General features: G+C 47.1%; 2 protein-coding genes across 2 annotated transcripts in view; one reads left to right on the top strand and one right to left on the bottom strand.

The window, feature by feature from the left end:
* Positions 1–3,173: 3,173 nt before the first annotated feature.
* LOC126525558 (ADP-ribosylation factor-like protein 16) lies at positions 3,174–4,326 on the bottom strand. Its single transcript, XM_050173465.3, has one exon. The coding sequence runs from the start codon at positions 3,808–3,810 to the stop codon at positions 3,295–3,297; it is 516 nt and encodes a 171-aa protein (XP_050029422.1). The 5' UTR covers positions 3,811–4,326; the 3' UTR covers positions 3,174–3,294.
* Positions 4,327–5,366: 1,040 nt separating this feature from the next.
* LOC126525557 (ras-related protein Rab-40B-like) overlaps positions 5,367–25,328 on the top strand; it is a 43,957-nt gene continuing 23,995 nt past the window's right edge. Inside the window, exon 1 of the mRNA XM_050173464.2 lies at positions 5,367–5,608. The gene's annotated coding sequence lies outside the window, so the exon portion shown is untranslated. The remainder of the gene's footprint in view (positions 5,609–25,328) is intronic.

Here is a 25,328-nt window from a genome sequence, read left to right as displayed (position 1 = left end):
CTCAACGATCGTAGGCACTGCCGCACCACACTTCTCGTCTCGGAGGCCACGCGCGGACTTCTCTGCAGGGCCACTAGATGACGCGGCGGGTCCAGAAAAAAGCGCGAGAGAGGAGCCCAGTTGTCCCATGATGCATTTCTGAGAATCACTGGCACGCCATTGCATTCCGGAGGCCATGCGCAAGCTTCGCGGTGGCGACGCTGGGTGGCGCCGTGTTCTTAGGAAAGCGCGAAACAGGAATTCCGCTGTAGTACACGCCTCAGATGTAACTAGTTTCGGCGGTGGCAATATGTAGTGTCGCAGTATTTATTTAATGCTATCGCATTACCGTCGACAGTCATAGTGAGGTGGGTTCTGCTGCCAATCACTGCGTCTCATTTTTTGAACTTTTTCCTATATGGAAGCTATTTGTTTACTCACACCTCATCGGCCAGTCGAACAGTCCCGATTGTGAACACTGCCAAACGCCTGAAACGCTGGAGCACATACTGTGTGATTGCCCAGCATATATGCTGGAGTGAAGGACGTTGGAAAAGTTCCCTAGCCAGCTTTGGCAGGCAACTACTGTCGGAGGCAGCTATCCTCGGCCCAGGGCATGACACTGCAACTTCAATGCAGGCAACTAAAGCGCTGTTGAAGTTTCTGCAGGACACCAAGCTAGACGAGCGGCTCCAGCAGGGCAACTGTCTCATACATAAGCACTCACCACTTCTCATCATCATCACCCATCCCAGTACTTTCACTCCCCTTCCCTCCTCCCCAGTGCAGAGTAGCAGACTAGAGCGCACTAGCTCAGGTCGACCTGTCTGTCTTTCCTGTCAGTAAATTCTATCTATCTATACTCGCAAGTCAGTGCGTTCATTCTATGAATTGCAGATTTTTGGTCATATTTCAATATTACAACTTTTGACATAACAGAGAATACTTGACACTGTGGTGTGCACACAGACTGTTGCCAGCCAAACAGCAGTAACCACAATACAATAAGTAACTATCACGAGCACACACAATCTATTTACATGAGTGCCCCAATATATGTATATTTACACTTAAGAAAGCTCTTTAAGTATAAGCATTCAGACTCATAGATATTTTCAGAAGACATTATATGCAGGAAAAAAATCAATTGTATTTCTTTGCACCTAGGATCCTGCTTAGAGATAAGGTGACCTACTCAGTCACAAGAAAAAAATTATGAGATTTACTTTCCAAAGCTAAAACCAGATACATGAAACCTTCAAATAAGAGTTATTCAGTTATGCACCTGCAATTGTGAGCTTTGTTAGACATTATTATTGCTAGAGGCACTTAACTGCTTCACAAAATTTTTACTATTAGCCCTCACAAATTGTGAAAGATTAGTCCAGCTAGACCATAAAACAATGACACAAAAGCTGAAACGTTTTTTTTTCCCACTGCACTGGGAAATTTTTGTCTGATCCTCGGTGCCTGTTTAGAGGACATGAGTAGCATTTCATTTTGTAGTTTGTTTTTCTTTCTTTATTCTCTGTATGTTTAAGCAAAAACTAGTAGTGACCACTAGTACTACATGACTAATTCTCGTATGATATTTTCTTTCGATAAAGAAAAGTGGGGCACTTTCAGGAAGTACATTGGTGCATTATGGGCACAGTTGCACATTACTTCTGACGTAACATACTGGGACTTTAGGAGTAGCACACCCCACACTGGACAAAAAAATGACACAGAACACACATTGGCCCTAATGAAGGAGAGGGCCTGTTGAACCAAAATTGAAGTCGACTGAGGTTGCACGTTGGGCTTGTTGGTAAGACATACTGAGGTCATAGTGCCTTAGGTGTAGCATACCCAGTGTTGGGTGCACTACGCCTAAGACCTCAGTATATTATACCAACAAGCTCAAGGTGCAGCCACCTTCTGACATGATTAGAAGTGACCAATACAAGCCAAGCAAAAGAAGCCTCAGGCTGAAGACGAACACTTCGACAACTCGACAAATGCCTTTGCTGAAATGTTGGCTCTGGCCTCAGGCAACCTTTGTTTGACCACTCTAAGCTTCCATGTTCCCTTGAAACTGTTTTGTTAATCAACATGAGTAGGGTGTGTAAACATGGTCAGAAACAGTCATTAGTTCTTCCAAATGTGTCACTTACCATTTGTTCCTCAAAGACATCTTCTATTCTCCACAAGAACAAATAAATATTATAGTGCCAAATCTGAGAATAGTGTACACACACAATCACCAAACATTGGAAATCTGTGGAATGCCCAGAAATATGACTAACTACTGTGACAAATCAAGCAGCACTTTGACTGCCTGTACATATCTTAGTGTATTTGAAAAAAAGAATGTGCATTCCAGACATCATAGGGTGTCTCTCGAATGAAATCGTTTTATTGGTTCTGTATATGAGGCTGCAAATGAATTTCAGACATGACAGTGTTTTAACAGTACAGTAAATGTACAGACGTACTGATTATCCGATTGTTTACAAAGACAGAGGATTTCTAGCAGCATCTAGACGGGTGAAATTGCTCTGTTATGATGCAACAGAAACATGTCTTTGTTAGTTTATTAGCCTTATAGGAGGTCACCAGCAAAGAAGACGTAATCAAGTTATAATGTGAATGTTCAACATGTTACAAGTATGCCTTTTTATGGTGACGTAAAAGAGATAAACAATGGAGAACCGCATATAAATCAGCACAGGCCAAACGTAACGTGACCTGAAATTTTACAGGGTATCAGCTATCAGTACAAGTACTCCTGGGACAGTGTGAGGATACATGCAGAAGTTTGGCTTTAACTCGCTTTGCTGCAGAAATAGGTATGCATAGGCATGCACATAAACATATACAGGAGTACAATCAGCAGTTCTTTGGATTCGCCGTTACCTTTACAAGTCACAGTGCAAATGACTCATGCGACTCATCAAGGACCATTCATTCCACACTAATCATCCGAATGTTCATCAATCATCAATCATCCAAATGTTCCAATGGCTCTTGCACTACTGCACATGATGCATAATAAGATAAGCAAAATGAGAACAAAGTGAAAGCAGGAGCCAACGTTTCGACAAGTGGACTTGTGAAGAAGACAAGTCCACTTGTCGAAACGTTGGCTCCTGCTTTTACCTTGTTCTCATTTTGCTCATTGTCTTGAATTTCGATCTCCCGCTTTCCGCATGTTTTCTCATGATGCATAATAAGAACACTCAGCCAGCACAGCTTCCGTGTCTAATGACAGGCGCTCGGCAACCAACATGCCAATGAATGGGCATAGTTAAAGGACGGTTTCAAGGCTTAATGTCAGCCTGTCGGAATGTGAGACAGCCATTCAATAATCTCGTCCATGCCATAACCTGTCAAAGAGCTTGTTTCCACTGTTGCAATGTCCTGCGCAGCAGCACTAAGCACATCAGCAAGCCTCATAGCATCCTTGTACTCCTCCAATGGAACGGCCTGGTTGGCATCAGTTTTGCTAAAGACCAACAAGAAGGGTACATTCTTTAGGTTTTGAAGGGTGAGCAGGTCCAGAAGAGTGACGTAAGTCTCGCCGAACTGGAACACGTTCGAAGAATCGGCCACGAACATAAGACCCGTGGCGTCCGAAGTCTGTTGGTGCAGAAATGGCACCATTTCGCCGCCTACTTCGCGCACCTGACACGTTTTGTTCTTAGAAATTTTCAGCAGCGTCATGTTGACACCTATCGTCGGCCGCGTGTCCCGCAACTCGACATTTCTTCCCTTACCACTCAGACGCTGCTGCAGGCATTTCAGAAGCGCTGTTTTGCCAGAACCCTTGGGCCCAACGCAGACAATCATCTTATGAGCGACGCGAACCTTCTTCCGATTCGAAGCACTTATTGAATCTTGACATCCGAACGTAAGAGCTTCTTAAGTGCACACTATAACATAAAATGCGAGTTTAACAAATGCGAGTTTATTACTGCTTGCAAGGCGAAATTTCACATAAATTGGAAGCTGAAACACTGCAGCCGTCAATCACGTTCAAGGTGTGACAAACAAGGTATTGACACAGCCCTGTAGGTATAGGTCACTTGCAGAGCACAATAAACTGCACACGCTGAATCTGAATCACATGGCCCTTTTCCGAGCTTCGTAGATAGGACCAGTGATCAAGTGTTCACACTGATCAACTTCGGTCAATCCAGCGTGGCAGATGTTCTCGCTGAATTATATCCCTTGAAGCCATTACGTTCCGCGGCAACGTTTGATTCCGCACCATCGTCGCGCAAGATCTTTGCCTTCGTCTGCTAGAATACACCGCAGGAATGTTTCACTACAAGTAATCCGTGCTTTCCGGTTAACCCTTCGTAATGCATCCTCCCTGTGTTAGGTCGCCTCCGCCAGTTTACCAATGTGGAAAGTCTTGAGTTTCGAGAGGATGAAGTTGAAGACGCATTTGTGAGCCGCCTGCTCGCTTATAGCCTTGGAGGCATCTTTGCCGGCGTACCTGAGGATAGCGAGACCGCCGGGGTGTTCATTCACGTACTTGGTGACGTCGTACACTTCCCCTCGAAACAGTATCCACGCGTCGTCCTTGGCGCTGTGTTTCTCCAGCTCTTGCCGAGCGATTGTAGTCATTAGCGGCGGCGGCGCAGTGTCGTGAAGCGACAACGTGTTGTGTACAATCTCAGCGGTTAAGCGGGCCGTGCCACAACCGTTGCTAGGTGCTTCAAATCGTTACGATCGAAGGCGACCGGCGAGCGCGAAGTGACATTACAAGCAAAAATCGCGGAGGTCTCCTCTTCGAGAGCATTTCTTTTTATTTTCTGTGGAGGCTGCCATCTTGAATACCAATGTTTCGAGCCGACAACACGTATTGACCTGAATTGAGCCTAAAGTAATAAAAGGTCGTTTTATAGTAGGTGTTCAAAACCCACCGTCTATGACGTGTATCCGGCTCGTAAGAGTTTTTCCATCTCATTCAACCAGTAAAAAGATAGCCTTTAAGATCCGCAAGTTGTATTAGAGATGAGTCCGGGATTTGGACACTACATCTTAGCCTCACAGGAAGCCACCATTTATTAGGTATATTCAAGCAACAGACTAAAAAATATTTAGAAAAAACTTGCAGAAGTAAGGCAGCAAAATTCTAGGCTTTGTGAAGTTGCGTGAGTTGGGCAGGTGCGTGGAGGTATGTTCATTTACATGTTTGTTGAATAAAAGAGCATAAGAAGTACAGTACACGCCACATTTTATAATATATGATATATTTCATACAAATAATTAGCTGTTATTTGCAACCTAGAGCGGCGAATGTACCAACGAGGCAAACCGGAACCGCAACAGTTTTCAAATCTACTTTGTGGTCGTCTTCGCATGTGACTGCAGTCAGAAAGCCAAGCCGCAATCCAGAAGCTCATATGTGTGTCGTTTGGTATCAAGTTTAGCGAGCGTGTTGTACGCCGATTCGGGTCAGTTTTTTGGGCTCGAAATCGTTCGTGCGTGTTCTACTTTGCTCCGGGATACGCTTTTCGGGGAGAGGAGCATCCTACGAGTGACTTTACGCCAGTCCCGGCTTGTTATTCTCTGTCGCGCACACGATTTCGCGGGAGCTACCGCAGTGGAGAATGCTTCTGTTCTGGAACGAACCACGGTGAGTGCTGCTGCTCCCTGAGCTATCGAGAACTCTTCTTCGATTCGAAGCTCGTGACAGCGTCTCAAAGGCTCGGCTCGTGCCGCTGAGCGAGCGGCTGCTGTTACCACGCGTGCTGCCCTTTGTTTATGGAGCCTGTCTAGCGACGTGCGATATTGGGCGGACGTTGCGTTGTGCGTTCACTCCGCCGTAGTCGTCACTAGGCCTATTTCGCACGACGGACGCGTCACTGACGCGTCGAGCGCTGCGACGCTCGTTTTTTCCGCGCTTTCTTTGTTTTCTCTTTTCTTTATGGCGATTTAACAGCTTGTTGACGTCTCTCGCATGCCCGCAACGCGCGTCCTTCGGCGTAATAAGTTGCCGCTAATTTCTCCGCTGTTATTTCCCGCTTACGGCGCGCGCGGCTTGTATCCTCGGTTGGGATCGTCGTGTTTATTTTGGACGTGGTTGCGGCGGCGGTGATGGGACGGGCCAGGAGAGAGAAAATATTCTCGACCTACGTCACGATGCCGGCCGAAGCTGGAGCTTGGGCGAGCCCCTCGGCCATCTGTCACGAAGGCATGTGGGTTTTCTCGCGAAGTCTTCGCGCGACGGCGGCACTCCCATATCCTTGCCGATTCGGATGCAGCGGCTGCAATCTCGGAGCGTCTGGTCGCGTGCGCCGACAGTCGTTTACATATTTGTGAAACCTCTGGGTGGATCTCCGCATAAATGTGCGCCGCTTATCGTGACTTCCGCTCGATTTCTTTATTATGTTTGGTCGTCCGGAGCCTGTGCCTGTCTGAATTGCCTCGATCGTTGCTTTCTTTTTTTTTTTTTCCCTTTTTTTTTCTGCGTTCGCGGGAAAGTTGCGTGTGTCCAGAATGCGTATACAGGAAGCAGCTTAGCGCCTTTCCGTGGCCGTGAAAGTAAACGGCTCGCGGCGTTGTGCGTTCTTGGCTCTCTTGTGAAGTAATCGCGCGTGCAAATTAGGTTCCCAGTCGCGTTTCTTGCGCAGCGGCAAAGGATATTTTGTTGCTGTTTTCATCTTTCTAGCAGGTGTTTACGTGGAGTGCTCGTCCAACTCGCTATCCGATGGCTGGATTAAGGTGGCATTTTATTGAACGTCACGGGAGATATTCAGATGTTTTTGAGTATCGGTGCTCAGTGGATATCATTTGTGATTCTGCATGCGAAGTTTTTAAACACACACCGAGAGCAGAAAGTCTGGTTTGCGTACCGTTGGTTTTCGATGACACGCCCGGATGTTTGCCACGCTACGATCGCTTCGGAATTCCTCTTTTCAAACGACCATGATAGCGCGCTTTATGTCGAACGTGTTTCATCTTCAGTGGAAATATGGTCAGTTACAGTTTTCTGAACATTCTGCGGTACGAAATGTGGTGTGGTGGCGGCACAATGTTTTACCTTCGGGTCGAAAAAAATTCGCGCACACAGACCCTTGGCCGTATTGTAGCATTCTGCTTGTAAGCGCAGTCGCGGGTTCGCATCTGGCTGCATTGTGAAGCTCCACCTTTCAGGTAGTGAGATTCTCGTTGATATTAAAGGACACCATATGACAACATAATTTTTTGTTTAAGTGGAAGGACAGACCGTCCATTACTACGTAGGTATTACAAACGGTAGCTATTGCGAACGAAGTTGTGTATATTACTTGCGCTACGAGCATTTTCTTAATAATGACCTACCAACAAGTTCACATTGTCACGGTGGTGAAAATGGTAGCGTTACACTGATAAACGCAATCTGTGCATAGGTGCCCCCTGCCCAACAAGAAAATAAATGATGCTAATAGGGAAAGTGTAAACGAAGAACGACATTGCTTCATTGGAAGGATCCGGAACATTGTTGACGGAACTATCTATTAGTTGCGGTAAATACCGACCAGTGAACCGTGATCGCGCTTATATTCGTGTTAATAGTTAAAAGGGCTGCCATGTGCAGTGACATCAGGCATGGCCAACCCTATTTCTCACAAACAAATAAGCGAGTTGAATGCTCCCTCTTGCAAGTAGTGATCAACCTTTCGTTTTTCTTTCTTTTTTCGTCAGTGCAAAAGAGGCCTGCGCGAAGACTACTATACAAGCAGGTTGAAAGTCAACACGCGTTAAGCGACGCAGTGCCCTTCCGCAATAACTCCCAGCGTTCAACTGCACCACCTGACAGGTTAAAGGAGTAGTAGAGACGCAGCATTTCTTACTGAATATCATTATTATTTGTATTAAATAACGGATCAAGCCCTCTACACCACAGAAAGAATGCTGTTAAGCGTGTGGAGTGTCCTAAATAATTAACCATAATAGGTCTTTCTGCGAGCCGGTTTCGTTTTCGTAGAGACGGGTGCGTCGTGACGTCACTGGCACGTGACTGAAGCCACAAGCAGCGCGCGCAGCATTTTTTTTTTTTTTTCCCTCTGATAAATCTTATCGTCCGCATCTGTTTAGTCCACTACAGGACGAACGCCTCTCCTAGCGACCTCCCCTGTCTGGTGCTAGCGGATGCTAAGTTGTGCCTCCAAATTTCCTCTTTCTCGGTTGTAGTGCGCTTCCCTTCCCTCGGCACCTATTATGTAGCTCTAATAGAAGCACTTTTTCTCTGCCCTACGCATTACGTGGCCTGCCCAGCTCTGTCTCCCTTTTAATTTCAACTAGAGAGTATCGGCTAACCTTTTTGTTTGCTATCAAATTTACACCGCCGTCTTCATGTATCCTTACGTTGCGCCTTTCATTTTTGGTTCCATTTCACCATACCTGTTGGTGTTGCTACGCGACGTGAGCGAAAAATGCCCTGACATGATGTCATGACAATGACACCATCTAAAGGCATTTTGAGGCCAAACTCGGCATTATATCTTTCCGTAATTACCATATATCCATAATTTGTTCTTGCTAAGTGTCATACCTTTACGTGCGAGAAGCGTGTGATGTGTTTTTACAACTTAAAGCACTTTAAAAAGGAGGCCGTAAAAAGTGTAATTTTAGTACTGTTTACGCGTGTGCGTGGGTATTTAGTAATTTTTGAGAACGAATCGAATATAGAACACTTTTCGAATAGTTCTCCAATAATGTATGAATCGCCATTTTCTCAATTATTATAAAACTTCGTTCGCATCTTAGTACGGTTACAATGTTAGCAAGTTCCTGTCGATACATTGTGTATTTTAAAGAGTTTTGCCCTAAATGCACAAATGGAGCATTAGCAGCCAATGAGCGGCTTATGCGGAATTGTTTGTTACCATGAAGGATGTAACGTGCTCCATTATACGTATGATTTCTCTTCGTTTGTGACCACTATATCTGGTCACTGTTGTGAAGTTTATGGCAACTTCACTGCATTTTTATACTTGGTCCCGCGCAATAGGCGATTGGAAGGAAATATTGGAAAACTATGAGAAGAATATTCGTATTCATAAATAGCGACTGATCGATTCTAATACCGAATCGAATTTTTTATTTCTTATTGGGAACTTCTGAATATTCGCACACCTCTATACTCGCGGACAACTTTCTGTGGAGGAAAAGCTACGGAGGCAAAGTGCGCACAAGTGAGAGCGCTTCTGAAAAGAGTTCCGTGTTTTCATCTACGTCAGTTTAAGCTGGGGAAAAGAAAACATAAACAGCTTATTGGCAACAGTTAACTTAGATAAAACACTCCACTGAATGTAAACGTTATTTTGCGGCTTTTCCCTTCCGCGTTCGGGCAAACGCGAAACAGTCGCACGTGGAAGCTGCGTCGATTCAGCGTCTGTTCCGAACAAAAAAAAAAGCACTGTCAAACCCTGGCGGACTACTTGGCGCGGTAACACATGCGCAGAAGCTCCGCCCCCGTAGCTTTCCCTTCATTGCCACAGAAAGTTGTCCGCGAGTATAGTACTATACGTCTAAGACTTTAAAACACCAGGTGTTGCGTTTAACGGATACGGCGAGTCCCTCGGGAAAGCCACTCCTATCATTGGCGCCAGCACTGCTCGTTGCACGCTGTTGAGATTTTCTAGATGTATTTGTTTTGGGCGAAAGTCTCCGTTGAACCGTGTCAAGTTATTTGCCATGAGCAGAAAAAACTGGACAGCCCGTATCTCAAGTCAAACAGCAGTCGCATGACTTAAGTCAACGGAAGTACAAGTGTCCAGATAAACTCGATAGCGGCGCCATGAAGCGACATCGTCAGACTTGATCACGTGATTGCTATTCCGCTCAAATCGTTAAGCACCAATGGTATCATTACTGAAGCGCTAAACACTCAGTGTATCCTCGAATACATTCTCTCCGTTTCTTGTCGGCGTGAAAAGATCATACGAGTTCGTGCGGCATGGGTGCTGATAAAATGTTGAAAGCCAGCTAAAGCCGTACGCGACTTTGTTATTCGCGTATGCTTAGTGCAATCTTACCCGCCGTGGTTGCTCAGTGGCTATGGCGTTAGGCTGCTGAGCACGAGGTCGCGGGATCGAATCCCGGCCACGGCGGCCGCATTTCGATGGGGGCGAAATGCGAAAACGCCCGTGTACTTAGATTTAGGTGCACGTTAAAGAACCCCAGGTGGTCGAAATTTCCGGAGTCCTCCACTACGGCGTGCCTCATAATCAAAGTGGTTTTGGCACGTAAAACCCCATAATTTAATTTTTTTTTGGTGCTATCTAGAAACCGGAACAGGAGCATCGCGTTCAGGCTGCCAGGCTGCGACAGGCGGATTTTTTTGGCATTGTGGTAGTAGTAAATCAGGCTACTACAATACCAAGAACACTACTATATATAGTGCAATAAGAGGCTTGGTAAGTCAGCAGGGGCGCAAAAAACGTTAGACAAGTGGCGCCGCCGCCGTGAAGTTCCAGCACCAGCACGCCATGACGTCATGAATTTTGATGGCATGTGCTAAAGCCTGTAGTTAATTGTTTATGGGTAAACATGGACTGTATTGTATTCAAAAGGTGATAATGATTCCATCTTGCAAGTTTCTGCGATTCTGTACTGATCTGTACTCTGCCCCAAGAACAGTATCGAATACGAAAAAGTACGCTGAAATCCGTGGCATGACACTGACGGACTGGCGCTTGGCTTTCGGCGCGAAATAGTAATAATAATAATAAAAAGACTGAAATTCGACCTTCTTTTTTTCTCTTCCAATAATCAACCTATTGTCGCTAACTTAACGTAAATAAAGTTTTCAGGTACTTTTGCAAGCTAAAATTTCTTTAGTGGTTCTCTTTAGGGTGTCATTAAGAGGAAGCTTTGGCTCGAGCCCAACTGCGATGCCGCCTATTCATATACATGTAGTACTCATAAAGGTGTTTCTGAGGTAACCACTGGGTCGATTTTATGAAATTTGTTGCATTTGAGAAAAAGGGTCAATTCTGGTGACTGTAGAAAGCGACATTTTGATTTAGGGCCTGAATGTATAATATAGAATTTTCCAAAACTGGTAAGCTTGAAAAGAATATAGAAGCACGAGGTTTACAAATTCGTAACTGTGCCCCAAGAACAGATATCGCAGTTGTGTAAACTGCATCCGTTAGATCATCCAAAGCGGACAAATTTGATATATCCATTTATATCATGCGAACATTTGTTACATTGTTTACGAGTGTTTTGCAAAAGTGCTACTCACATATAAGTGGTCTATTTGAGAGCCATGTATAATACATCAACTGAAGAACCCGAGGTGGTCCAAATTTCCGGAAACCCACACCACACCACGCCTCATAATCAGATCGTGGTTTAGCAAGATCGTGGTAAGTGCAAGCGGGACGTATACTGGCGATAGCCGAGGAGCAAGTGTACTGTACGTGTCCTCTGATAAGTTAATTTACAAAGGCACTTGACATTGCGTTTGCCATTCCTGGGGTTTCTTTTCTTCCTTTAGGTGCATCAAATGTCTTTTTTTTTTTTTCAATCGCCTCTTGCAGATAGCACAGTTCGAACCCTCTAAGCAAGTTCTTGAAGCGGGCATTACTTCAACGAGAACTCAAAATGGTTTATTGAATAATGCACACAATTGTTCTTAATTGTTACTTTATGGCACGTATTGCAATTTACGAATCGTAGCTGCATGGTGAGTTCACAAGGCGGTACCACCTGGAACGAATTCTCAAGATGACGCTAGTTTCGAGACATTCATCTTGAAAGTGTGCGAATTCGAGATGTGCCTTTTCAAACCGGGCACGCGTCGAGCGTGCCTTGTGGTGGTGATCGTCAAGTGTAATCGGAAAGATACGGAAAATTCGTAGTACTGGCCTTCGCGTATACCGTACCGCTCAAGCGCTCTAGGAATATATACGCCTCCACAATCACGGACAAATTAAACGTGAACCAGAAATTGCAAAGCGGAAACATCAAGTGGAAGTAAGTTACCCGAGAGCACGATATCACACCGCTACTTTTCCGGCCGCCAAAGATAGCATAGCCATTAGATTCAGCGTACAAGCCGAAATCACACATTGGCGAAAGCAAAAACTAACCAAGGCATTATGTATAGTTAGCCGTAACTTGTTAGTATATCAGTTGTCCTTGACAGTCTGTGGTTAGGTCGTGTTACGGTGTAAGCACTCCTACTTCACTGGCTCAGTCCCATTACTTTTGATGTTTCGCTTCGTAAACTATGCAAATTTCGCTGTCTGAATCTCGTCGTTAGAGCTCTAGGCGTGGTGCTTGTCTCATCTCGTTTATGATACATAGGTGCTCACCCGTAAAACCTGTGCTCTTGAAAGGTATACGGCTGTATTTGCACATAGTCCTCACAGACTTGCCGTGCAGTATTCTGTATTCTGCGTGCGCTGCGTTCCCTTTCATCGATTATTTAGGTTTCTGTAATGCAGCTACCCGAAGCACGATGGCCAGCATGACCTTCTTTTTCATATTTTGAAGGGTGAATAATGACTAAACCGCGTAGCAGTTCCGTTCTCTCGTTTTCTTTAAAACCATAATTTTTTTTTTTTTTTTTTAGTGAATTCTACTTCCTGCTCCGTTACTAGCTCCGGCTGCTAAGATCTTACTGATCTTATTAACAAGCCGTTGCTACCTTTCGGTTCGTAACTGGCGCGAACTTTTATTCACCAAGAGTGTAATAAAGCGCGGTGGCAGTCTCATTTCGTTGGGCGTCGTCGAAAGCCTGTTTCTGAAGCGTGGCTCGTAGATCTCCCGTCCCGGCAAACGACGCGATTAATATAGAGTGCTCGGCTCCCGTGGGTAGTCGGGCTCGGGCCCTTTATTAATTCCGTGAGCCGGCCTGTCCGGCCCCCTCTGCTAAGTGGCTGTTAACCCGTGCGCCTTGTCTGTGGGCGATGGCCTGTCCATCTTGGTCGTGTTGTCTGTCATCCCCGGGAGGCTCCCGCTCGCTCGCGCGCGAGTCTCGCTTTGTTTTCATTTGATCCACGGGGTTTAACGTCCCCGGGCGACAGTGGGGCTGTGATAGACGCCGTGTAGTGAGGGTCTCCGGTTTCCTTTTGACTACCGGAGGTTCTTCGTACGTGCAGCTGAATCTTAAGTACGCGGGCGATCTTTTGCACTCTCCTCCCCATCGGGAAACGGCCGTCGCGGCCTCCGAGTTCGCTACGGCGCGCCGTTGTGGTCTCGGAGTCCACGCTCGTGCTCGACGGTTCTGCACAAATTTTCGACGAGTTTTTCCGCAATTAGTAAATATTGCAAGTGGCCTGTCCTGCGTGGTGTCTGTGTATATATATCGGCTTGTATTTGTGTAATATTGCAGTTCCGATTTCAGTAAGTGTATACAGACAGTATACTTCATATAATCTGCTTCATTGTTCTTGCGCCTTTTTGAATATTTCTTTGTGCCCATAATTTTCGTATATAATAGGATTTATAATTAGTCGAACTTGTCATTGGGTTCATTGTAAGCGTAATGATGCACTGTATTAGAGCACGCATTTTGTGTCGTGTTTTATATTGTATAGCTAGAATTGGCGGCATGCCTGTTTTATAACGTTTTGTATTATGCGCTGACACGGTCCGACTGTACGATGTGACGAGACTTATAATTAAGCAATGTCCCAACACGGCCTTTCTTTTCTCGCCACGTTCGGTTTGTTCCCTGAAACTGAAGCGCAAGCAAAGGAACCTATACGGGGGCTGGTGTCTCTGCTGCATATAATTCTTATTTGCCGGTAATCAATTAACTGCGCCCGAGTTAACGGTGCAGAAATCCGCGCCGTCACGTCGGGCTGATGCAGCAACTCGTGGGGTGCACCGCGTTGCGTAACAGTCGGCGCTTTACGATTACGAAGGCGCAGTGCATGCTCATATAGCTGAACCTTTTACTTCTTAGTGTCAATTTAAATGGGGAAAAAAGTTGAGGTTATCAAAATACTGTTTTACCGCGCCAACCGCCACATTGGAATTAATCGTTAATGTCTGCAGCGCGAACTGCGGTACAGTAATGGCGTGCTTTGCGCGTACTTTGTTTTAATGTTCTTCTTTGTTATATTTATTCTTTATATTACGTCTGCCGTGGGTCACGAGACGATGGGAAGTTCAGCAACCAGCGTATAATTGCGCTCGTTTCTTTTTCTTTTCTTTTAAGAAGAGATAGAAATAAAATGGATGTTGGAGCTCTGAGGGAGATTGACGGCAGTATAATTTCTGCTGCCTGGTGTACGGGCGATGTTTTATTCGTTGGTGGCGGCTGGTTACCGTGCGTGCCGGCCATTTTTTTCGAGATAACTGAAATCAACGAAACGTGCGAATCCGAACAGTCTCGTCCATCTAGGTCGCTGGCTCGGTTCTCTTGTTTTTCTCGGCGCTAATATCGGCTGACCGCGCTTTTATGTCCCGAATGTTTTAAGGGAGGAAAATAAAGAGGTGGGGGGGGGGGGGGGAGGAGCAGCGGTGTGGAACGGCGTTCTTTAGCACGCTCCGCCGGAGTATGGCCCCTAGCCGGAGCAGTAGTCGAGAGTGGGGGAGTGTACTTTACGTGCGCGAGCGGCAGGTCTGGTGGAGTAAAACGCTGTTCGGGCACCTTTTTCTCTCCATCTTTCCCTCCGCCGTGCGCTCTCCTCCTTTCCCGTACACTTGTGTATTTTGGACGGTCTTTTATTGTCTGCCATTCGTATACGGCACGCTATCCGGTTCTGTATTGTTTCGTTTCTATTTATTTTTATTTGCTATATAGGCGTTTCTGCAGTTCTCGTGGCGTTCTGGTCGGCCGCTGTCCGCTATGTCGGTGCACTCGTGCAACGAAGGAGGTTTGAGCGGGTGGGGGTTGGGGGGGAGGGGGGGAGGATTGCCCAAGGAGCGCTCAACCGGGCGAAGAAATAGAGCGGATACGCGTGTAAATGCGACGCGACGGACGCGCTAGAAGGAGCGAAAGAGGAGCAAAAACAAAACAAAGAAGGCGCAAGCTTGACTAGAAAGTGCTACTTTTTTTATCCTTATTTTCTTTTCTTTGTGGAGGGCGCGTGCGCGCGCTGGCCACGTCCGTGCGCCAGCGCGTGTTTTTCGAGGCATGACGGAGGCGCAGTGGCCCACATTTTTTTGCTCGCTTTGCGCGGCTACGTGCGATTCTGCTGCCGCCGCCGGTGCGTAGGTGGCTTCGGCACCGCGGCGTTCCGCTGAGTGGGCGACACGAAGCGGTTGGGCGCCGCGCTCTATCACGCTGCTGGAATCGGCGACGCGGACTCCTTCCTGTACGTGGCCAAGATTAGCGTCGCGGAGCTGGGGCTGCTATTGTCGAACTACGTAATGGCGGCATTTTGAGCCAGTCGGAGACTGCGCGTCACCCCTTTGGGACAGTCGGAGCTAAGAGCTTAGTTTTATTGTATTCTTTCACAGGTAATGCTCCGGATGTCCTTTTATACAGCGAAGCTGTTAGGGGCTACTTTCCCCACTATCGTGTCCACGTGTAGAAAAAATGACAACCATTCCACTCAGTACCCGCCGTGGTTGCTCAGTGGCTATGGTGTTGGGCTGCTGAGCACGAGTTCGCGGGATCGAATCCCGGCCACGGCGGCCGCATTTGGATGGGGGCGAAATGCGAAAACACCTGTGTACTTAGATTTAGGTGCACGTTAAAGAACCCCAGGTAGTCAAAATTTCCGGAGTCCTCCACTACGGCGTGCCTCATAATCAGAAAGTGGTTTTGGCACGTTAAACCCCATTAAAAAAATAAAAAAGAATTCCACTCAGTGAAGATGGAATGGCAGCGAAAGCTGACGACAGTCAAAGCACTCGCACGAAAAGCAATGTGTTTTCGCTGCTATTCCATCTTCACAGAGTGGTATGGCTGTCATTTCTTGCGTTGCGAGTCTGGCGTTGTTGCTCGTTCGGAGGTGCTCGGGCACGCGATTGTCGTTTTCGTTCAGCATCGCTGGAACGTTCTTCGTCGGTGGTCGTTTCGCGCCGGCGCCGTTTACATTCCCGTTGCCATTCCCTCCGGTGCTCATCGTACGCATGTTGTTCTTCGGGTGTACGAACTATACGTGTCCGCCCATCGGTAACACAGCTGTATTTAGCGCAGATACCTTTCCTGCTTATACACTTAACCTTGACGTCGCGCTGTTGTTCACGACGAGCGTACTAATCTGTTCCGCATTTTGACATCTGCGCCGCCGTGCTGCACCCGTATGGGTTTGTTAGAAATCGCTAAGTCCGTCCGTTTCTGTTGCCGTACGCCGAAAAAACTGCCGAAGTTTAGTCATATACAGCTTTCGCTGTAAAAAAATCCCGAAGGTAGTGCAATGCCGGGCCGACCCGGGGCGGAGGTACAGTCCGCATTAAGGGGCCCACATACACAGCTTCGCTCGTCATCCTTCTTCGCAAAGTGAAAGGGCACTGAGTCTTTCTTTTTTGGCCGGCCTTCTGACTTAATAATTTAATGTTCCTGGTGTGTTCTGTCTTGAGTGTTATTTTGACATTGCGAATTCACTAGTAATCTTTTTCTACGGTAGTTGCGTTGTTCTATGAAAGTGCTAATTTAAATAAATAAATAAATATGTCGAATTGAACAATATGGCGGAAGTCGCCGATTTCCAGAACACCATACCCATAGCCGCAAGTCTTGGGTTGATGCAACTGTTTAGGCGCGTCGGATTACACTTGACGCGGTGCAGTACGTCGCCTCGTGCCCAGGAGTAGACTTTTGGGTAAGTCGGTTTGATGCAGTATTCTGTGATCATAATGCTTAGCCCTTTCAGTGTCGGTATTTTTTTTTTTTTTTCGGAGGTGACGTGCACCTGCAGCGTCGATTTTGCTTCTTTATCTCTCTCTCTCTCTCTCTCTCTCTCTCTCTCTCTCTCTCTCTCTCTCTCTCTGATATTATGAAGCGACTGTAGAAGAATCGGCATTTGGGCGGATTGGTTCTGGTTGAACATCTTGAAGGGGCAGCGCAAGACGACAAAGACAAAAGGCAGGAAACACAGGAACAAGTGAACACAACGGTTTATCTTTGGCAATGTCGAAGGACAAAGAAAGTGACAGTCACTTAGGTATCCTTACGTGATTTGAATGCGAAAGCACTAGAACTTGTCTAAGTTATCACCTTAAATTAAAACTCCACCTTAACACGCCTTAATGTACCTTGCTCAAATTTGTATATCCACCGTAATCCAATTGTGGAAGTGGGCAGCGGCGTCCGTCCGACGCCGTGGCTGTTCACCGTGGGATTTCGCAGTGCGAGACGCAGCAGCTCCAGCGCCAGGAACATGACGTCATCGCTTCGTCACGTGTGCTTTCTTGCCATCCGATGTTAACGCCGGACGCTCGCCGGATTTTCCGCCTCATGGGGCATATAAGGCTTTCGCCTTAAAATGACACTGGTAATGGCACATGCTCTTGGTATGCTCCTCACATTCTTATCTGGCGTCATTGACACGGCGGAAGAAAAACGCGAGAATGTACTGGTGTACGTCGGTGGCACTGAAAGGGTTTAAGCGAGCATCTCTGGCCTCGCCTTTGAGTCGAGAAGAGCCAATGACAGATGCAACGTGTCATCCTTTTATTTGAGTAAACTAGCAATAAGATTAACTGCTGGGCGATCTGAAGTCGTGACATCGAAAGGCCGGCGCACTCATTGATAAGTGCACTCGCTGAATGCCCACGATGACTTCACAGGCGTGAGTAAGGAAGGAGCGAAGGGTTTGAGTTGACGCGAGCATTAAGCTGAATGACTGCCGACGAATGACTGAAAGTAACGTGTAAACATGAGTACATGTGAGTGTCCATTGTTTGTGATTGATAACTTGTGAGCGAGTATAAAGGTGATCGAGTGTATGTTCGCTTATACTGCCCACCTATGGCACTGGCATCACAAGGCGCCACGAGACGATATCGCAGCGCTAGCGCGCTCTGTCGTCACATGTTACCTTTGTGCTTGTCCCTTTAGCTCCACATAATATATTTTCAGTATGACAGCCCAACTATATAGTCCGATTTGCTGCCTTGGTCAAGGCACGCGAGGTGAAAGAGCCTACCGACATTACATTTTCGTATTTTCTTATCTTCTGTTACGTTAAGTGAAGTCGAAACCCTTTAAACCCTAGATAAAATACTCTGATGTCAGAGCAGGCCGAAATAATTTACTGTAATGCTTGTGTCTGCGGGCCAATCGTTTGGGTACACAAAAAGTGGATGCATCATGACGTGACGATACACTGACTCACCCTGTTCTTATATGATCGCAGACGCCAACATAGCCAGAGGAAACGCGCGCAGCCAGTTTGTTCGCTTTCTTTTTTTCTTTTATTAACAACGTGGTTATATCTATATAGCAATTACTCCTACACGACGCCAGCAATTTTTTATTTGTCATGACCTCACGATAATGTCGGTGACACCATCTCAAGCGTTTCGTGACCAACTTTAGTATCATTAAATTGTCTTGTTTTTACCGTTTATTCCCACTTATCACGTGCCACATATCTTCACGTTCGGCGAGAAGCCTGTCTTTCAACAATTTTGGAGTATACGTGTCTATGCTTCTTTGAGATTCATTTTACTTCTGGTCAATTGCTGTTCGGCGCCTGACCTGGTACGCTGACGTGAACATTGTCGAATTCCGTAATGTTGTCAAACTTTGCATTGGCGTCGTTTTGAGCCGATCGATCGCAAAAGCCGTTGCAGCCACGCGGGCCAATCAAAGACTGACAAAATGACGTGTTCGGCAATATGGTGGAATTTGACAACGTTCATGATATATCACCCCTGATGTGCTTGAAATGAAAATAAATTCCGGCGTTTTTCGTTCCAGCCACAATCTGATTATGAGGCACGCCATAGAGGAGGTTTCCCGGTTAATTTTGACACCCCTGGGGTTCTTTAACGTGCACATCAATCAAAGTACACGAACGTTTTTGCATTCCGCGCCCATCGGAATGCGGCCGGGTTCTAGCATGCGACATTAGCAGCGCAGCTCAGTGTAATACCGCAGAATTGTTCAATCTGAACGCCGAGGGTCAATGTTAAGTATTCAGGCGCTAAGGAAGTGCGATAAGGTAACTCTGACAAGTCGATATAAACATGCTATCAATGTTTCACTCCTGCTTGTCTCTTAGCGGCATGCCCAATGATCGTCTGCTTCCGTCTGGAACGATGTGCACCGCCTACCTCGTTTCCAACCTTTACATTGAATGACTTGCGAAATGCTGCCGTCGTCTTTTCATACACCTTGTCGCGCGAGAAAAAGAATTGCAAATGTAGACGGCATATACGTGAAAAGCGGAACTTCTCCGAGATTCGGGCTGAGCGTCTGCGAGGAATGCGGCTTTCGTCCATATATATCTGTGCCGATTCTGAGAAACGGTATATGTAAAACGCCGGCGCTTTCGCTTTTGAGGCATGCGTTTGCTGAATTCGTTTGCGTGACGCCAACCTTTCCCGAAGCGAAGGGAGATCTGCATGCACTAGTACTTATGACACGAGTCGGTTCCTAACTGATCGTTCTGAGCGCTGAGGCGGCCGCGTAGTACGTGGAATGGTCGTCTAGAATGCAATCTCGTGACCGCTGGATAAAATGCGTGTCGTCTGCGGGATATGCGCTCTCGCGGCATATTTTGAGATGCTGAACACGGCAGAATGAAGAGGTGCGTTTTTCTTTTCTTTTTTTTTTCTTAATTTTTTCTCCCGGAACGGCCGTTTCACCGCCTGCGTGATAACGTGACTGGATGGAGACGGGCTCCACATACATAACGATGTTGTTGAGGCAGTCTTTTGAGCTAATGCATCGTGCGGCTTTTACTATACGAGTGGTATGCCTCGATAGGTGCCCGGTTTTAACTCCCGAGTCGTTTGCTGGCGCCGCAGCGCATATAGCGCCAGGGCCTAATTCGAGGCATTCGACGAGCCTTTGAGACATTCCAGAAGTGGGCACTACGGAGATTCCTTAAAGTCCAGTTAGAAGTATGAACTGTAGTTAAAACTTAAGTTGACCTACGAACTTAAGTGCATGTAGGCGCAGTAGTGGAACAGGGACGTGAAGGGTAAATGATTGAAGGTGATCCCACGTAAAGGTGCTGACGAACTGCCGCAGCCTATCAAAGTCAAGGCATGGCACAATAGTGGCTGCCAGGCAATTGGCTTGGGAATGTCAAGATCCGATCCGACCGTTGGCGAGCGTCACTTGAATTTAATCCAGGTGGCATTAAGGATGGGAAAGGGGAAAACGTCTCATCCGCCCACAGTGTACGAATATATACACCGTGCATCCGCCCGACAGTAGCAGAAGCTACAAAGGAAACCCATGCGGGCTTAGACGAAGGCCGAAGGTTTCTCTTCCTTCTTGGGATCGAGGCAGGTTTGTGTGTTTTCTGCTCTGGTTAGCGACCTAGGGCGTGTTCATACTTCTATCCAGATACAAAGTCCTATAACGCTCTGCGCCGGGCAGCGCGCTCGAATAGTGCAGGCTTTCCACATGAAACCTCCCCGATTTCAAAATGAAAATAAAATGAAAGACTATATATGGTACGTTGATACCTGCAGTTTGGGACATCAATTTAATCAACTCCATAAGTCTGGTAGTCTCCGTAGAAATGCACGTCGAAAATGTCGTTGCACAGCAATGGGCAACTTCGTTTCTGCATACCGCATATCACACATCGGGCTCAATCTTTAGGTGTTGTCATTTTTGGTGTTTATTCGGCACTTGAAACAAAACAAGTGCTTAGAAAATAACAGCAAAATTTTTTCGAATTGCGATGCATGATGCCGCAAACCGCATGTATTATTTTTCTTATTATTATTGCAATCGGAGAGGTTCCATGTGGACACCCTGTACTTTGATATATGTCAAGGCGACGACATGCTTGAGCTACTCACTAGAACAGTCGTCTGCCGCGCTGGTGCTTAGTGTTAATTGCCGTCACGACGCGGTTAAAGAACCAAAATAGTAGGGGGTCCTTCCACCTGTGAGCACGTAAAACTGTTTAACGAGCTACGTAAAGTGTGTATTGGCATGTCATTGATGGGACAATAAATAACATGAGGTTAGTTCGGAAATTAGGTTTCTGGAATACTTAAAAAAAAAAGCTGAATGTTATCGTGATATGGGGCACACGGATGAAGACGCCGCCTTGAATTTCCCGCTCCAGCATCGCGGTGACGTCATGGATTTTCACACGTCTGCTCGCGCCTAGTTTATTTCTTCATCGGTAAAGGTGAACTACTTAGGGCTCTAAAGGAGTTGAAGACAGAACCTAGGAAATTTTGAGAGCTTTTACTGCGCTACAATGACTCAAATACGGGACGATATTATGAAATCTGTGACGTCATATTGACATGCCAGCGCAGCTGCTTAGGCGCGAAATTCTTCAAAAAGGTGGAAGTTCATTTTCTCTTTTAGTAATCAACCTTTCCTCTAAATTAACGAAAATATAGGTTAGAAACAATATTTTATCAGGCTACATTGATCCAGCGTTTCTCTTCAGTGTCCAGCACCATGCTTTGCTGGGCTATATTTGGCGATGGATTTTTACGTGATGATGTATTGACATGATGGGAGCGCTAACCTCGCGCCAGTCGCCCTGAAGAAAGACAACAGTGAACGTCTTTGACTCTCTCAGGCCCTCCGCGTGCGTGCCCGATCTCCCCGCAGTTTTCCTCCCCCTCCCATTCCTCTTTCTATCTTATCTTTCTATTCCCTCTTTCCCCACCCCCAGAGAGCAGGGTAGCCAACAAGACGCATTTCTGGTTAACATCCCTGCATTCTCTCTCTATTTCCTCCTCCTCCCTCCTGGCTCGCGCCCTCCTTTTCTTCCCTCACTTTTTTGCGTTGCTTTCAATCATGTCCTGAGTGTCCCTTTAAGCTCATGATTCGAGTTCGCTCTCTTTACTATGTTCGTCACCCGTGCGGCGCGTTCAGTATGTTTTTGCTGCACGGTATACAGTCGCGTCTTCGCACTCGACAAGAAGGCCGTCACGTGCCCCGCATACGGCTTCTGGCGCACGGCGCTCTACAAACATCGCACGTACACATTGCGCAGTCTCTTGAGGGGCGGCCCGTCGCGTTGCCGGAGACAGTTCTTTTTTTTTATTTTCCCCTCGCGTGCTGTCAGATTGTTTTCGCTCCGAGCCACGAAGTGCTGCTGTTGACGACGACGCTGTCGCCGCTGTTGTTACATTGTGTCGTCCCTCCCGACTCGCGCACACTCACTCTCACGCCTCGCGCAGTCACGCTTGCAGCAGCGTTGAGTTTTCCTGCAGAGACTACTAGCGGGAACGCCTGCTCTTTTAGTGTCTCTAGAGTTACTACCCATATGCTACCTTTGGGGGCACATACAATGACTTAAATAGTGCAAAAAAAGGGGTAAGGTGTGCAGACACGAACGCCGGCGTTTGTGTTGTCCAATCTCTTCTCTTGTATCCGTGTCTGCACGCCTTACCCCTTTTTTGCATTATGAATCCTTACCAACTAGCCCAGCTTTCTGTCGTTCTAAAACTTAAATAGTGTCTATACGAGAGCTGCGAGTGTTGCGGTTCAGTCAGCACGGCATAGGGTTTCCTACTGAAGCCACTAGAGGGAATTGTGGCGCTGCGTACGTTCAACTGCCGGGATAAAATGTAGCTGGTACTTGGATTTGTCTGATATTGGGGCTTTGTAGCTTCAGACATTCTTGTGGTATTATTTACTGCGGTTTATCTGACTTCATTGGCCGGAATTTCGAAGAAATCATTTTTTTTTTTTTTGTAAACGCAGGCGGCACTAATGCACTCCGCACATGGTAATCACTGTGAATTGTTACGTTTATAGCGCAACACTTTGTTGAAAGTGACCAGGTTGCAACGGAACACGGCCGTTTGAACCCGAAAGGACGATCGATCGAAGTTCAGACAAATTGACGTACCAACCGTCATTCTTAACTTGACGCTAACAGCGCAAAATAAATAAAGGGCGATGACGAAAAGAGAGGAACACGGTGCTTACAATCAATTTTTGTTTGGTTGTTTTGTGCCGACGTCAGCATATACTAAACGCAAAATGAGTAGAAAGAACGCAAGAAAACAGGACGTACGATAAACGTTAACAGGGGGAAATCACGTGCTGGATAAATGCATGATCTCATCGCGGTGTAGCGATGGCGAAGGCACGCTGATTTTGCCGCTCGTAAAGGAATGACGAAGGCTTCGAAAATGTCCCCGTTCGCGTTGTTCAGGATATCTGCCTAAGACTGCGCCTTCCGAAAGCGTAGCTGTACATTTGCATTTCTTGCAGTGTTCAGCTAGATGGCTGCTGAGCGAACCTTTCAGAACTGAAGGGTTCGGTTAACTGTTCATTCGTAATGAACTTCAGTTGCATTGCCAAGGAGACAAATGTTCGGCTAAAAGAAATTCCAGAACGATCCTTTCCCACCGAACGAGTGAAAAATAAATAAATAATTAAGTATTGTCAGAATACGTTACCAATCGTGAACGAATTTACTGTTCTTACTGGTCCACCTTGGTCACCTGTGTGCATGGCCGCCCGTGTGCATCGAGAATCTCGTGCGCGGCGTCATTCACTAACTGCCGCCCGACACTGAAATCTCCCCCGTGCCTTCCCGTCCCCGGTCTTTTTTTTTAATTTTCCTTCCGTACGATACGCGCACCATGCCCCGCTCCTACGCTACAGGCCGCGCGCTCGTCCCAGACCTCATTCCGAAGGGCGATATGAAAACGCTCTGGTCTGACTGGCTCCCCCAGTGTTTTCGGCGCCGCTGCTTACTGTTCTCCTTTTGTCCTAGAACAAAACGGCGGCGGCGGTGGTTTAAAAAAAAAGGCAATAAAAAGAGGGACAACAAGAAAGGCGGTCGATGCCATCGACGGCGGAACTCGGGATTTCGCACGCGACGACGTGGCCTGCGACAATCGAGCGGGGACCCACCATGCGCATACGCTACCCGAGCGAGGTACTACATAGTAGTAGGCACGATGGGGGGGAGAAGAAATTAAACGAACGTCCTTCCGCGACCTCGGCCCCTTCATTCCCCTCGACCTCTCTTTTCGGAACCCTCCTCTCTCATCGCTATTTGAACTCGACAGGTTTTTTGTCTGAAAAAAAAAAAAGGAGGGAACGAGGCCAATAACCCGGCGTGCCTCGTTTGATATCGCACAGCCCGATTTCCATCGACGCCCCGCAGCTGTCCGCCGTAGCAGCTGAACTCGCTCTCATGGTGGATGCGGTGCTGCGCTCGTGTGTCTGTACGTGTGTGTGTGTGTGCGCGCCACTATTTGCGTTTCCTTAATTCCCCGGCCTTTGTCCCTCTCCTCCTCGCCACCGCCGTAGCCGCGGGATTCATCCGCTTTGTTTCCGCGATTTCCGAAAGCTCGCCGCGTTTTTTTATCGACAGCGCGTTCGATTGAAGCGCAGGTTGGTGGTTTGTCTCGATCGGCCCCTGCTTGGCTTTGCCCCTCTTTTCTGACGCCGGCGTGTGGTCACCATGACTTCGCGTTGAATCATGTTGTTGGGAGAACAAGTAACGATCGTGGAATTTGGAACACAAGCTTTAACTTGAACAAATTGATTCGATTTTATTGGTTTGATGTTCAGTTCTCTCTGCTTTTTTCTTTGCTGTGATCTCACGAACTATTATATCTGCCCTAAGAAGATTGAGTAGTGGATCAGGCGCACCCGCCTCAGTGGCTTAGCAGCTATGGTGCTGCGCCGCCAAGCACGAGGTCGCGGTATAAGATCCCGGCCACGGCGGTCGCATTTACATGGGAGCGAAATGCAATAACGCCCGTGTTCCGTGCATTGGGGGCACGTTAAAGATCCCCTGGTGGTCAAAATTAATCCTGAGACCCCCACTACGGCGTGCGTCGTAATCAAATCGTGGTTTTGGCACGTGAAACCGCAAAAGTCAGTTCGATTCAGTGGACCGTGCGCTGCGACAGCGTAGTTGTTGCGGAATGAGTAGCCTGCTTGGCCGCTGCTTTATCCTGTGCTCTGATTGTGTGTGTGTGTGTGTGTGTGTGTTTTTTTTATCCGGCGTTGGGGGGGGGGGGGGGGGAGACCGACATTCTTATTTTTTTTCCATGGAGATGGCGTGCGCACAACTTTCGTCACGAATCACAATAAAGACTGCACCGGTGGACAGTAATTTATGACGACTAAAAAGAAGCTTCCGTAATGCTTTGGCTTTTGAAACTGTCAGCGGGGTGACGCGAGACAGTTCCAGCGAGAGCTCCCTGGCTGACGCCGTGTAATATCCGCGTCGAACCGTGGCGAACGTGCGCTCGCACCTGTTTCGAAACACGCTAGCGAAGGTGTATAACCTGCCTTCAGCCTCAGCTCACGACAGTCCACAGACTGC

Source organism: Dermacentor andersoni, chromosome 8 (assembly GCF_023375885.2).
Source record: "Dermacentor andersoni chromosome 8, qqDerAnde1_hic_scaffold, whole genome shotgun sequence".
NCBI classification, from domain to species: domain Eukaryota; kingdom Metazoa; phylum Arthropoda; class Arachnida; order Ixodida; family Ixodidae; genus Dermacentor; species Dermacentor andersoni.
Note: the sequence above shows the minus strand (reverse complement) of the source record. Positions and strands in the feature narration are given on the sequence as shown.

What these genes read in the sequence shown, in the direction of transcription:
- LOC126525558 (XM_050173465.3), bottom strand. Translation starts at nt 3,810, where the DNA reads ATGATTGTCTGCGTTGGGCCCAAGGGTTCTGGCAAAACAGCGCTTCTG.